At 37.7% G+C, this 13,464-nt stretch overlaps 1 protein-coding gene across 3 annotated transcripts in view; it reads right to left on the bottom strand.

Annotated features, from left to right (window-relative positions):
- The window catches only part of ZFAND6 (zinc finger AN1-type containing 6), a 35,256-nt gene that overhangs the window by 973 nt on the left and 20,819 nt on the right, over positions 1-13,464 (bottom strand). For all 3 annotated transcript variants that reach the window (XM_026855905.1, XM_026855907.1, XM_026855906.1), the window contains exons 2-5: positions 11,279-11,448; positions 9,972-10,083; positions 7,719-7,819; positions 592-705 (exon numbers count right to left, since the gene is read on the bottom strand). In XM_026855905.1, coding sequence (XP_026711706.1) covers positions 592-705; positions 7,719-7,819; positions 9,972-10,083; positions 11,279-11,448 — 497 coding nt within the window. The remainder of the gene's footprint in view (positions 1-591; positions 706-7,718; positions 7,820-9,971; positions 10,084-11,278; positions 11,449-13,464) is intronic.

The raw sequence follows: 13,464 nt of genomic DNA, 5'->3' as shown, positions 1-13,464 counted from the left end.
AGAAACAGTAGCTTAGACATTTCAACATTCTTAATTATACTGGTTTGTTTTAAATCCTGAATGTGTTCACTCACTAGCAATAAATCTCAGTCACCAGTGTCAATCAGCCAAAGAGCCTCTGCTGCAGAAAGCATAAGAATCACAAATAATACATTTTTAAGCGATTACAGTGAGATTTGACTTGACCATTCCCATGACACACTAGCACAAACACATTCCTAGAGACCTCCTGCTCTTTTTCTTTGTTTATGGATTTCCACCCCGCAGAACTCAAGTTTTCTTAGGCCCTTCCACTGAACAACTGCAAAGCTGGTTAGTGAACGGCAGCAAACTATCACCCAATTCCTCAGCTAAGCAGACTTCCAAGGGGAAGTATTTGCAATTATGAACTTCACTTAAAAGACAAGAAGTTGAAAAACAGAATGATACATGAATGATTCGATCTAGTAAAAGCCATCTGAGAGCACCTTTGGCCAAGTTTTATTTCAAATCAACAACAGAGATGACCATGCCCCATTTTCCCCTTAGGAGAACCTTTCAAAGGTCTAAAGCCTAAACAAGTCTAAGAAAAGTGACATCAGTGTTTCTTACCAGTAAGTCCAACCTTCTTCCTGCACATGAAACAACGATTCTTTTTCTGTTTTGGTTTGTCAAGCGACTTGTCTTGTTCTTCAGGTGTAGGTTCTGCATTCTCTGACACTGAAGCTAACATTAAAAAAGTTAATAAGAACAATGGAAAAACAACACCTGTTCCTCTCCCCTTTCTTTAAGTCATATGATAAACTAAAGCCCATGTTGTAAATTTAGGTTCAGAGGTTAACCATTCTGCTGCACCTTCCATGTCTGAAGTGTAATGGACTCTCAGTAGGGGTACTGGAACTCCCTCCTTCTAGACCTTTATTAAAATTTAAGGAGATAATTCACTGAATGCTCAAAGTTCACAATACAAATATACCATAAACAAACAGAATAATTAAAAATTGGGCTTAGGAGTAAGATTCAGTGCTGTCAGTTTGGGAAGAGAATCCAACACCCAAGTGTTTCCCCACACCAGTGTTACTAAGTCCAGTTCCTAAAATCCACTTGTAAGAAGCACTGTATTTATTTGGATCAGTTGAGTAAAACACTCCCTTTCAAATCCTGAATCAACATTATTTTTGCTGAAGGCTGCAATACTGAGGTCACACAAAATGCAGGGTTTCAGAACAATCTCTACCACTGTGAAGTTGCTGCTCTTGCACACTCAGAAAAAGCCTACACAGGGGCTTAGTCACTACCTGGGGTGACACACTATTAGCTCAAGATACTCACACTTACAGGGAGGAAATACAGTATCCTGAAACTCACAAGGAAACAGGTAAACACCTCATTTTAAAGACACTTTTGCTAAGACAACTCTCAACCTACTATAAAATTCTCTTATATCTGAAAGACAGGTTACAGGTTGTGTGGGAGAATATAAACAAGTGATAGTAGTATTTGCCTGACCTAGGTAAAAATAGAAACTGGCTGGTTTTCCTCAATTCCACATTCCTTACATTACAAAACAGAAATAGAAACCAAAAACCCCAACTTCATTTCAAGAAGGGCCAAGAGCCAATCTCTGCCTACCAGCCATTGCTAGATCACAGCAGGACAAGTCTCCAGTGAGTCAGGTACACAGAAGCTGGGAGTATTTGCAGCAAAGAAGGAAAGCAAGCTCCAGCTGGGAGGAGTGTCAATGGAAGCAGAGCTAGAACCAATGCTGTAAAGAAGGGAATACAACAGCAAGCCCAGACATTTGTCAGGGAAAAAGCTGCAGGCATCTCTGCGCAGCTGGACTTTTGTTAGGAGGAGACTGTCAGATGCAGTTCTGTGCTAGTTCTACGCCAGTCGACTGCTTTTCTGCATGACAATTCTGGTGGGGTTTTTCCCTGTGCTGCTATTCTGATTTTCTTTTTTTTCTTTTTTTTGAAAGGAAAGGGCACGTTCCATTTTTGCAATGTATCAAAACATTGTAGTCTGTACCAAGCAACACCAACGGATAGCAAAATACCTGACCACCAGCAAAGACTCTGCTGAGTGGACAGTATATTCCAAAGGTTAAGCTAGCAAAGATAAAAAGATAAGACTGTTACATATTATTAAATCCTTTAAAAAAACACCACCTATGTTACAAGCAAAGCTTTTCTTGGTCCTGAAATTTATATTAATTGATAGTGTGCAAAAAAGGTTCAGTGGCTTTAAATGGCTAAACGGGCGGGCACATTTCTGAGTGGACAGATACTATCCAAAGGTTGCCAAGGTAAGTATCAAAAGTAGTAAGGATTAAAAGATGTGAGGTAAGTATCAGAAGAAAACTTACTCAAATGAACTCTTGTGTTACACAGAATAGACATTGCAGTGTTTATTAATTCATAAAGAAAGGTTCATGCCATGAATTAGCCTTTAGCAGCTAACATTCTCAAGTTTGCATTTCCTGTTGTAGCAAAATCCAGTTACCTCGATGTAAGTTTTACTAAAAGCCTCTAGAACTATTAGCCAAATTTAGGAAAAACTGGCACTCTTCCCTGCATAACAAGGCTCTGCATGCATGCTTAAAATTTCTTTGTGCGTATGGCTCTCACATTAAAAAGGTTTAAAAATATTTAAGGGCTGCTGCTCACTGTAGAACCAAGTGCGAAGATTCTTCTACTGCTACCACAAGTCACTTTATCTACTGTAGTAACCATAAATTTTAGATCTCAATTTTCTTTTGCATAGAAGCCAGGCATTTGACTCAAAATCCTCTATAATAATTGTGAATATCCTAGCCTCTAGTCACCTATTAGATGACAAACTGTCAGTGTTTAGTGCCCCATCTACAAACGAGCTGTGATGAACACAATAGAAAAAAGCCAGGTAAGAGGCAATACCACCCAGCTTGGAGCTCACAGGAAACATGTTGCAGCCACTCCCAGCTGCTGTACTTTGTCTGGATTCTGGGATGCTGCTGCCTGCGTTGCTTGAACTGATTCCCTCCCTCCTTCCAGCCCTGCTAGGCTTTAACTGGAGAACAGAAGCACTTGCAGCACCAGTACAAGCTGCCAACTAACCAAAAAGTAATAAAGCACAAACACACTCATTTTTCTGGAGCTGACAAGTTGGGCTGGCTGCTAGAAGTTCCCTGTTTCACAGAGCATGTTCTTAGCTGATCAAAACAAGCAGAGCCTGGATTTCCTCCTAAAGGCAGAAGCTTTTTCTGCGGCTTTGCTTGTGTCAACCCTGCTTGAACTTCAGCGTACTCTGACCGACCATGAAAACAGCACCCTCAAGACAAAGCACAGTCCAGTCCTTGAATCCCTGCAGGCACACCACTGAGCTCCACTCATTTGCTACAAGACTCTGGACACCTCGTCTACCCTACTCTGGATGTTTTATTTTTGTCAACCCGGCATTGCTAAGCAGAGCTTCTTAAAGAAAAACATTCCTCATTCCCACAGAAAGTATGAACAGATGCTTTTACCTCTTACACGTATCTGACCAGATCTAGGAAGAATACCCATTCCTCCAGAGAAACGGAAAGTAAATCATTACTTCCTAACATTCTAACACTAAGATGAAGTAATAATCAGCCTAAAATACACTGTTTCAGAGTTTGGAAGAGGCAAATTTTAAATAAGAGCACACTCGCCTACAGAATTTAGATTTAAATCTTTCTTACAAAAGTTTCCCTGATACATTAATACAGTAAATCAGGACATCCTACATTGTTTTCTACACTCGTATCATAATCATACTCTACCTTCAAACCCCTGATACTGTCACAAAAATTCAAAATATCCATCAATTCCTTTCCAGTACTCTCTTACTGAGCTAGCTCTGATAAGGTCCACTGAAGTTGATGCCATTAGTTCAAGAGCATTCACCTTAGCTCCAGGTTATCACCATGTAAAATTCTGTAACAAATTGCTTGTTTTAATAAGAAGTTTTTAAAATTTTGTCAGCAATGACTGAATTAAAATTGTTTTACCTCTCTGAAAACCTAGATGAGTGCAAAACCAGGTGACTTCATTCAGAAGAAGTGTCGTGTACTTTTTAGCTAGTTATTCAAATCTTTTTATTTTGATTTTCAGAATAGTAACCACAACATATTACACAACTGATCACATTTTGCAATGCTAATACATGGAACTCTTCGATTCACAATGAGTTCGGGGAAAAAAAATAAAAGGAAAAAAAAAAAAAAATCAGAGTGGCTGGTTTGGCGCTCAGAAGTTTTCAGCCTCAAGGAAGCCAAGAGCCCACCCCTGAAGACAATTTATACTTTTAGTTCTACATTCTTGAGTTGTAAGAGCTCCATAAACTATGTGGTGGAGTGCTCCTGCATTCCATGACAAGTTTCATTTACCTTTTAAAACCTCCCTGAAATATAAAGCACGAATCCGGATGGTTTTAAACTCATTACTCCCAGAGAAGTGCAGTGCCTCTACCCGCTTGCAGGCTTGCCAGGAGGCAGCCTCGTTAATCTCCTGGCTATCAAATAAGGAATCCTGACTGGCAAATCCAAACAGGGCTGTAATGTTGAGCAAAAAGTACAACAGCCGATGAGGGAATCTAAAATGAGTTGGAGGGTTGCTCAGAATAGAAGAAAGCTACTAGAAAAGCTGGATTGTACCTTAATGAGAGATTTTATTAGGTCATCTTTAACGGTATGTTTAGAATATTTAAGAACATTAAAGTGAAAAATAAATACTCTATTATCCCCTATCTAGCATCTGGGCTTTTTGCAGTTTTCCATAGCTACAAGCATTATCACAAAATCACTAAATGTAAAATCTAGACATATTAACATATTGTGTAGTTTTCCTCTATTATTTTGTAATGCATAACTCCAATCAAGACAAAGAAATCTGAACTGCTCTTTGGGATTTTTCTCTTTTAGCTTGTCTGCAAACAGCAAGGACCGTGTGCACAGAGCTCAAGTCCCATTTATCTGTCAGATTACTATTACTATTATATTTTTTAAAGCAAAGAAAGCTTAACTATTCACCCTATCTTTCAGTCATTGTTACTGTAGCCTAGTAAATTTTGTTAAATGGCAAGCAGACCTCAACTAAATGCAGACTAACTTATTATACAAGTAACACAGATCAATTTGTGCCAGAACAGACATTGCAAGGAAGCAAAATTTTTATCAACTACTGAACAAATGATCAAAACAGACAAAATATCTTTTTTCTCTCTCCTACATCAACAGAAGTAGCAATGTAATCTCTTCAGTCTGAGACCAAGTACTACTTTTCTGTGACTTTTATTTAGTATTGTCTGGCTTTGTAGCATTTAAAGAAAAAAAATTGATACACACACTTTCTCTAACATTCTTGGCAGCAGCCTAAAATTCAGATTCCGAATGATGGGGCGCAGAAAAAGAAACTTTAGGATGCACAGTTTTGAGAACAATTCAGTGAAATCCACTTAGCATTCATTTATAAGCTGCTTTCTTTCCAAGCTTACACTTTCAAAGCAAAATACTTTAAAACTGGAAACAGTATGTTTTCTATCATTTTCAGTTAAAGTACAACACAGAAGCAACTCTCCAGGAAACAAGGGTGACCCTGCCACAGTGAGTTATAAATAGGGATTGTAATTTATAACTGCAATTACATGGTGGTGGTGTTCTTAGTTTAGAAATCACTATGGTACAGAGAAAGGGACACGACACAGCTGAGTACTATGAACACTTGATACAGGTTGAAATACATACTGTAAAATGCATGCATGTGCCTGAAATCTAAGCTTCTAGCTGAGAAACCTTTCTTATCTTCTCATAGGGAGAATTAGCTTTAGAGATGGAGTATGAGAAGGAGCATAAATTTTTCCAAATGGTTGAGACATTCCTCTAAAAACTTGCTGGGAAAAGTCTTTTCACAGGCCCAAGTCACCTCACAGTGCAATCAAAGATTATTTTAAAATAATAAAGCACTCCACCCACCTCCCAGTGAAAAGACAGTAGATGCTGCAAACCTAGAGTTTCATCTTACAGCTAAACCAAGTGAGTAAGATACGTATGTAAACAGACTAATTCGGGCACTGGATTGAAGACAAATAATCATGAGACTAACAGGAAGAAGAAGAAAAAACAGGCTAGTGAGAAGATCAGCTTACAGAAGCTGCCTTTATATTCTCTCATATATACCACATCCCTATCAGCATAAACCTGCAGTGCTATATGCATGTGCCCGAGATGTTCTACTTCTGAGGGAAGGGATGTACCTGCATGGGAGCTGGGTTACAGCTGGCACGCATCACATCCCAGGTTCCCCACACTGCACAACAGGGGTGAAAGTAGAGCCACGTCGGCATTACTCAGAGGTGTATCGACTAAAAATCTAGCTTGGAAGCCTACCTCTGCTAGGCAAATATACAGAACTTAACAAGCATAAGCCTTTTCAGCACTTCTTCTGGCCAACGAGGCCAGACATCAGTGATCAGTATTAAAAGCATGCCTTATGTGCGTTGTCAAAACTGAGGCAACAAGAGCTCTCAGCACCAGAAAACGAACTAACCAGCAGGTATTAGAACGTAAGTCTAGAATACATCTTTTTAAGAGTAAACATGTTGCTAATAATTGACATCTCAAAAGCTAATACAAATTGGCATTAGCATTAAAACCTTTTCTCTGAGCTTTACAGCTACTGTTTGTGTGACCGAGATGGCCTTGCTCAGCACATTAGCTGAATAATGACCCTTCTACTCCACCCTATAAAAGGGAGAGCTCAGGTTTAGAAAAGTATCTGAAAAGCAGAACTTTGATACCAGAGGTACAATGGAATAACTTATATTTAGCATCTTTAAGTGGAATTACATGTTGTATCTGTGGGAAAACCAAACTCTATCTTTAGACTAGTCTGCAGAAACATAACTCTACCCTCTACAGCCTTAGCTGTGTCAGCAGAAGTTAAAGGCAGAATATTTACTGACTTACCTTTAAATACCTTTTATAATGTCTATGGATTACAAGTCTGAGCAAATTTTGTATCCTATCTGGCATTTTTGCCTTTTCCTAAGAAATACTATTAAAAATTCTTTAGTTTTAAGTTCTATAAGCCTGCACATAAAAAGAAAAAAAAAAATCAAAGATAAAAAACTTTACATTGTACCAGCAATAACGATTCTAGGCCAATAAAGTTAACTCACCCACTCAGCCATTTTTTCCTCAAGCAACCAGAGTTTGTGGTCTGGTAATTTTATATTTGATAAAGTGAATTTCAGTGAATAAAAATATTACACCACTACAGTTCACAGGTGAAAGGTTCTTTTAGAGGTGTTTCATGTTTATAGAAGATACTAACACTGTTCTTATAATAGCTATGTCATAACACCCTTCATCACAAACACACTCATAAACTGTGATATTTGCTGCAAATGACTATTCTGAGAAGTAACAGATACTCAAAACTCTACTTACATGTAATATCTGTGGTGTAAGGACTGAACAGTAGATTTGATTCACGATGTGCATTTCCAACCCCAATTAACACACTTGTTACAGGAGATAGTGAAATCACCAGTTAAACATAAAAGTTTTCCCTTTAAGACTTGTTTTTTCTTAGAAGTGATTTATCCTTATTTTGTCTTCTGATTTCACAGAATATTTGGGTTTGAGAACAAGCCATCCCTTCAACAGGAGTATATTAAGACCACTGAAAGTTTTAAAAACACTATGCAAAAGTTCTGTCTGAAAACTAGGCACTAACCTTGCAAATCTTCTGTCTCAGGTACTGTTTTGTCCACAGCCGTACTATCCGGTTGGGATGATGCTACGGATTCTGTTAAAAGTGACTGACTTGACACAGGGCTGGGGGGTAAAAAAAAAGTTATGATTTTTATGATATCCTGAAAGAAATGCATCAGAGTATGTCTTGATGAGAGAGCATGCCAGAACTCTTCACTCTGAAGTTGTTTCTGTAACCATTTAAAAATGCCACAGTATCCAAGAATACTAGACAGCCTGATTTGAAGAAAAAGTTAAACATTTTTGCATTCATAGTAAATGCAATAAACCAGTTCAACTATAAAAAGGGAAAAAAATATTTTGGGATAATTTGACATACCATCCTTCCAAACAGAAGCAACAATGCAACATCCAATATGCAAGCACTTTTATAACATAAGTCAGCAAGATAATTGTAGAGGAGCTACTTCTGGTGTTCCAGTGATATGAACAAGAAAATTGCAGCACATCAGTGTTGTCAGAAATAAGGCATCTGCAGCTGTACACAGAACCCCTTAGATATTTGCAGTGTAAAGCGGTGCTGACCGAACTTCCCAACCCTGTCAGCACACTGCTAAAAATCACAGTTTGACTGAAAACTCAGATTAATTCCTTGACAGTTATGGGAGAGAGATTCAATACTACCAGTCATTCTCAGCCAAAATGCTCATCCAGCAGCAACACTACGGAACAAGATAGGGCTTGAAGTCCCAAGTGAAAGGTGGCACCACCCCATTTGCCCAATTTGTTTCTCCCTTTCCACTTAGGGATTCACTCTAAATCCAAGAAATTGGATTATCCAGCAGCCCATGAACCAGCAAAGCCCTACCAGTAATCCATGACACAACCAGGGCACTGGAGTTGCAATTTTAATTGGCAAGAATTGCATGCAGGTCTTGAACTGCAGGTTCGGTCACCTACAAAAGGGCACTGTCATTTTACTAGACATTTCCCTCGGAGTATCAGAACTCTGAGGTATTACCAGAGACTGAAGTTGAATCCCTGCTTTTATTTTGGAAGAAAGAACAAGTGACATTGATTTTTTGAAGTGCAAGTCTAACAGCAACCATCCACTCATTTCTTCTGTAACCAGTAATCAAGCTAGTGATCAAAGAAATACTTTTCTTTCTCTTTCATGGTATTAGAAAGGTTGTGAGAGACAACAAACCCAAGGCACCGCAAATGGTTCACCTCTGTGCATTCGCCTGGATGAATAATTTCTTATTTTTTTTAAAAAAAACCAAAACAAACACACACACATACCAGAAGAGCTGTATCAGGGTAAGATAGCTATTTTCTACCCCAATTAGAAAGCCCAAAATGGAAAGACCAAATGTAGCATCAAGCATGGCACCTAGCTCTCAGTTCATATGCACAATCCAAGCATGAGATAACACCTCCTATAAAAAGCTAAGGAGCAGAAAACAGTCTCAACAGAATCAGCCAACAATAACTGATTAAATCACCCTTGGCCTGTGTTTTACTACATTCTGATTTTTAAAGGAAAGTTGGAATTAATACTACTGCAAGTTAGTTTAGAGTATAACACACTAACATTTTTCACTCAAAAATTTTCAGAGCACTTAAGTCACTGTTGGTTGTGTCACTCTGAAATGCAGCTACTAAATATAAACAAATATTTAGCTTTTACAAATGGAGAGCACTTAGTAAGTCTGAGTGATTTACAAGAGGACATTATGTCTCCTTGAATAATCCAGTTGGAAATTACTTGCTTAATAAGAAATCAGTTCAGTAGCACAACTTGTATCTGAATCTTAGTACATTTCCTCTCTTCTAGTATGCCCCACTTTTTCCAAAGCAACTAGTTCACACATTATCACACATTTATTTATGAGAGTAGTAAGCAGCTTTCTGCCATTTTACAAAATCCTCAAATTTCTAAGATGGAAAGAGCTCTCCTTTGGTAAATGCACAACCAACTGCACGTTGTGGAGTCAGAAGAGTAGCCAGACAAGTCTCTGTGGAACAGCATGAAGTTGGCAATGTTCCTATTTGAGGCTAAATTCTAAAGATGAATTTGCATTTGAATGCAAGATGTAGCTAACAGATCAGCTACTATTTACTGTGAGATCCCATGCTTTAAAGTTAGCAGTTACATTTTACACATTTTCCTAATCCAGGTCCTAGCATTTAATTATGCAGTATCAATACATTTAATTTAACAATCTTGATAGAGATGTTTGTGTAAAAAGACAGAAAAACAGAAACAGCTTACCTTGGCTGCATAGACGGAGTCGATGTAGAATCTAAAGTTGACTGAGTTTCCTGGGTGCTGCCTTCTGTGCACTGAACCGGTAAGGACTCAGTTATACTACTGACAGAAGTTGCTGGAAGGAAGACACTAATGTAAAATGTGTTACACTACTTCCTGAGATTACAAAAGTTATACAATGCAATTATTCTTTGACTCCCATGACACCAGCCAGGAAAGTAATTGAATCTCAGCCTACATCATAATGAAACATAATTTTACAAAAAGTAATTATTTTGCCATATTTTGCTCACGTTCCAGCCCCAGGCCCCCAGAAGTTACATAGCATAAGATTTTGAAGTATTTTCTGCTAATTAAAGAATCTACAAACAGCTTTCTCCGCATAAACTGCAGTATCATGACATGAAAAACTTATTTTTGTTTAACAAACCAAGATGTATCTGTGAAACACAGTGGTGTAGCATCCTAATGCCAACTTAGGATCCATTTTGAAATGTAGAACCTAGATCCCCAGATTTCAGTGGAGGCTATTGCTTCTATTTTAAAAGTCAAGTTAATATTAAGTAAAGGAGGGAAATCTTCAGGAGCGTGCCATGAGATTCCTTGCTGTCAGTACTCAGCCAAGCCAGAAGAGACATTTTAGAAGCAGTCCCTAACCCTCCTTCCCCTAGAAGAACATGCTGAAGTAGAAAACATTCAGGTGAACCGAACAAAGGTTTCCTCTTTTTGAGGGCAGTACTGTTAATTTAAGGGGGGAAGAGCCCTCTAGCTTTTTCTAGAGTGAATGTAGAAGACAGCACTTATTTCAGTGGGAAATCTGCTTTGTAGGAAAGACCCTAGTACATGGGGCACTGGGCCAAAAGAATAACAGTGTCTAGCTGAAGTTAGGAGAAACTATTCTGAAAAAGTGTCTACAGGTTAATCCTTCAGCATCAGACTGCAGAATTAAAATACCTGTATTTTAAATGCTTTTCACAAACATTCCCCAAGCTAAATGTTATCTCTACAGTCAGTAATTTCAGGAATAGTATGTTGGTATAGTACTTTTTTCTGCATTTTTCTATCTTCAAATTGGAAACACTCAGATTAATACAAAAGGCATTAGCAAGAGTCTACTTCTGAGCAGATTAATCATAGTACAATTATATTATAAGCATTTCATCCAAGCTCATTCCATAAGGTAAAATACTTGAATAAAATGGTTTGCACTAATGCTCCTATACTTCTGGTATTTGGACATGATCAGGAAGCAAGTTGCTGTCTTCTGTGTCATTTTGAGTTGTTCAAACAGACGTGTTAGCATTACTTACCAGGAGGGCTAATTCTACCATTACTGTTCTGCCTTTGAAGATGTTCTTTGTAGCACACTGAACACATGCCATTTGTACGAGGATTCCCATAAAATCCGCAACCAGTGGAACAAAGCATAGGCACTTGGCTACGGTTAGTTTCTTGAGCCATTTTCCCTTCTTCTACAAACCTGGAATTGATACATAAAACCCAGTATTTAGAAGCCTGAGAAAACTATTCTTCTACAGTTTATATTTGAAAATCTGGACTTTCCTACAGCCCAAAGGTCTTCTAGAAAAGACATCCTGCATCTAACACAATGCTCTTCCCTAAAATGCATATAAAGTCTGCCCAATAATACAAATAGTCTCACATGTATGCTTTGCATGATCTATACATATAAACCCCCCAGCCCCACCATTTTATGGTCGATGTATAGCCCACAAAGAAAAGTAATTTTAAAAAATTCTGGAAGTATTACTTCTAGCAGTAAATTAAGGGGAAGTATGGGAGGGGGACACCTATGCTGAACTCTTCTTGAAACTTGAACACCTGACACTGTGAATGAGAACTATAAAATGAAAGACAAACATGGTAACACATGCTTACTTACTACATAATAATTATAATTAACAATAGTCACATGAATTCACAAGTTACTGTTTAGTCACCGCATCATTAGTGAACGACAACACAACTACTTACCACAAAACCCGTATTATGATTTTTTTTCACATGAAAAAAGAAAAAAAAAAATAAATATCACCCTTTCAGTCAAAAAGGATTTTTTTCTCATGCAAAAAGAAAATCACCCTTTCAGTCAAAAAGACTAGGGACACATACCTCCTATATATCAATTCTGTGTGAAAGTGTACTAAAAATGAGAAATAAGTCATAAAAATCAAGGCAACTCATATAACATCCTTAGGTTTAGTTTCCATAAACATTATACAATTTGCATTTTTTTTGCCCCGGCTTTTAAAGATCTGTAAACCTTCTTACAACAAGAAAATGACAACAAATTACCATTTTCAACAGTGTTCTGAGCCTCCTAACTATTCTCAAATGGTCTAACTTGTAAATCAGTTATTGATATCTGTCACTTGGGTGAGATAATACTAATTTTCCAATTTTTGTCCCCTCCATAAATACATTCTTGCCCTTTTTTGTATCAGTTTTGAAAGGAAAAAAAACACCTTCTCATTAAGAAACTAAGTATCTCAAGACATTAATTATTTAAGATCAATTCAGGTATACCACTTTATACTTCCTGATTAAAAGTTAGGCTGAAGCATGGATAATTTTATTTCTTGAAAGTCAAATCAAAGATAAGCAGTATTAGTAAATTTAAAAAAAATAAATCAATCTTGCAAGTAACATCAGTATATATTCCAAAAGCAAAGCAAAGAAAATCCAGAGGGGAAGGAGTTTCAAGATACTTGAATACTTCACCAATTGCCAAATTATAAAACTAGATTAAAACCACAGCAAGAAGTACACCAGGGTAAAAAGATTTCCTTTTACATAAGATGTATTTGAAGCCAAATACAAATAAGTTTCCCGTTATTTTGTTTTTAGACAAATACCCTTATCTTCTCTCACACCAACATCCATTGCATTTTGGTTTTATTTCCCCAAAGCATATGAAATTGATACCTCAAAAGCAAACTTCTTGGTTGCCAAACTAGCAGCAACACAGAAACAACAGTCATGCCTTCTGTTCATAGCAATAAGGTACCCTACTCTAAGGATGAGAAAGTATTTAATATGTAAGACAAGGAAGATGCACAGGCAGGAGACAAAAAAAAAAAATCTCTGATAGTATCTAATTCAGCTTCGACCTGCAATTAAGCTGATTTCAGCTGTTTGTCTGCACCCCCCCCACCCCCCAATATAGAAGCATTTGCTTTCGACATACAAAGCTCCATTGACCTCAAATGACAGCTAAATTTGATTTTGGTGAAGTACTGTACTTGTAGCTGAAAGAGCACTTTCATTCCTGCCTTTCTCCGCACAACCCTTTAGAATGAAACTGCAAGTAGCACATGTGGGAATTCAATTCTTATGCTGGGCCCAACATTCAGCAAAGCTATTTCAGGAGTTTTCTGTGCTTTGGTAACTCAAACCAATTTAAAGGTGAAACATTACGCAAGTCACTCTTGGCATGGAATGTTTAAGATTGAAAGACTAATTAACACCCCCCCAC

The sequence above is a fragment of the Athene cunicularia genome, assembly GCF_003259725.1.
Source record: "Athene cunicularia isolate RWA chromosome 10 unlocalized genomic scaffold, athCun1 chr10_part1, whole genome shotgun sequence".
Lineage (NCBI taxonomy): Eukaryota > Metazoa > Chordata > Aves > Strigiformes > Strigidae > Athene > Athene cunicularia.
The sequence above is the reverse complement of the archived record's forward strand: the minus strand, read 5'-3'. Positions and strand labels throughout refer to the sequence as shown.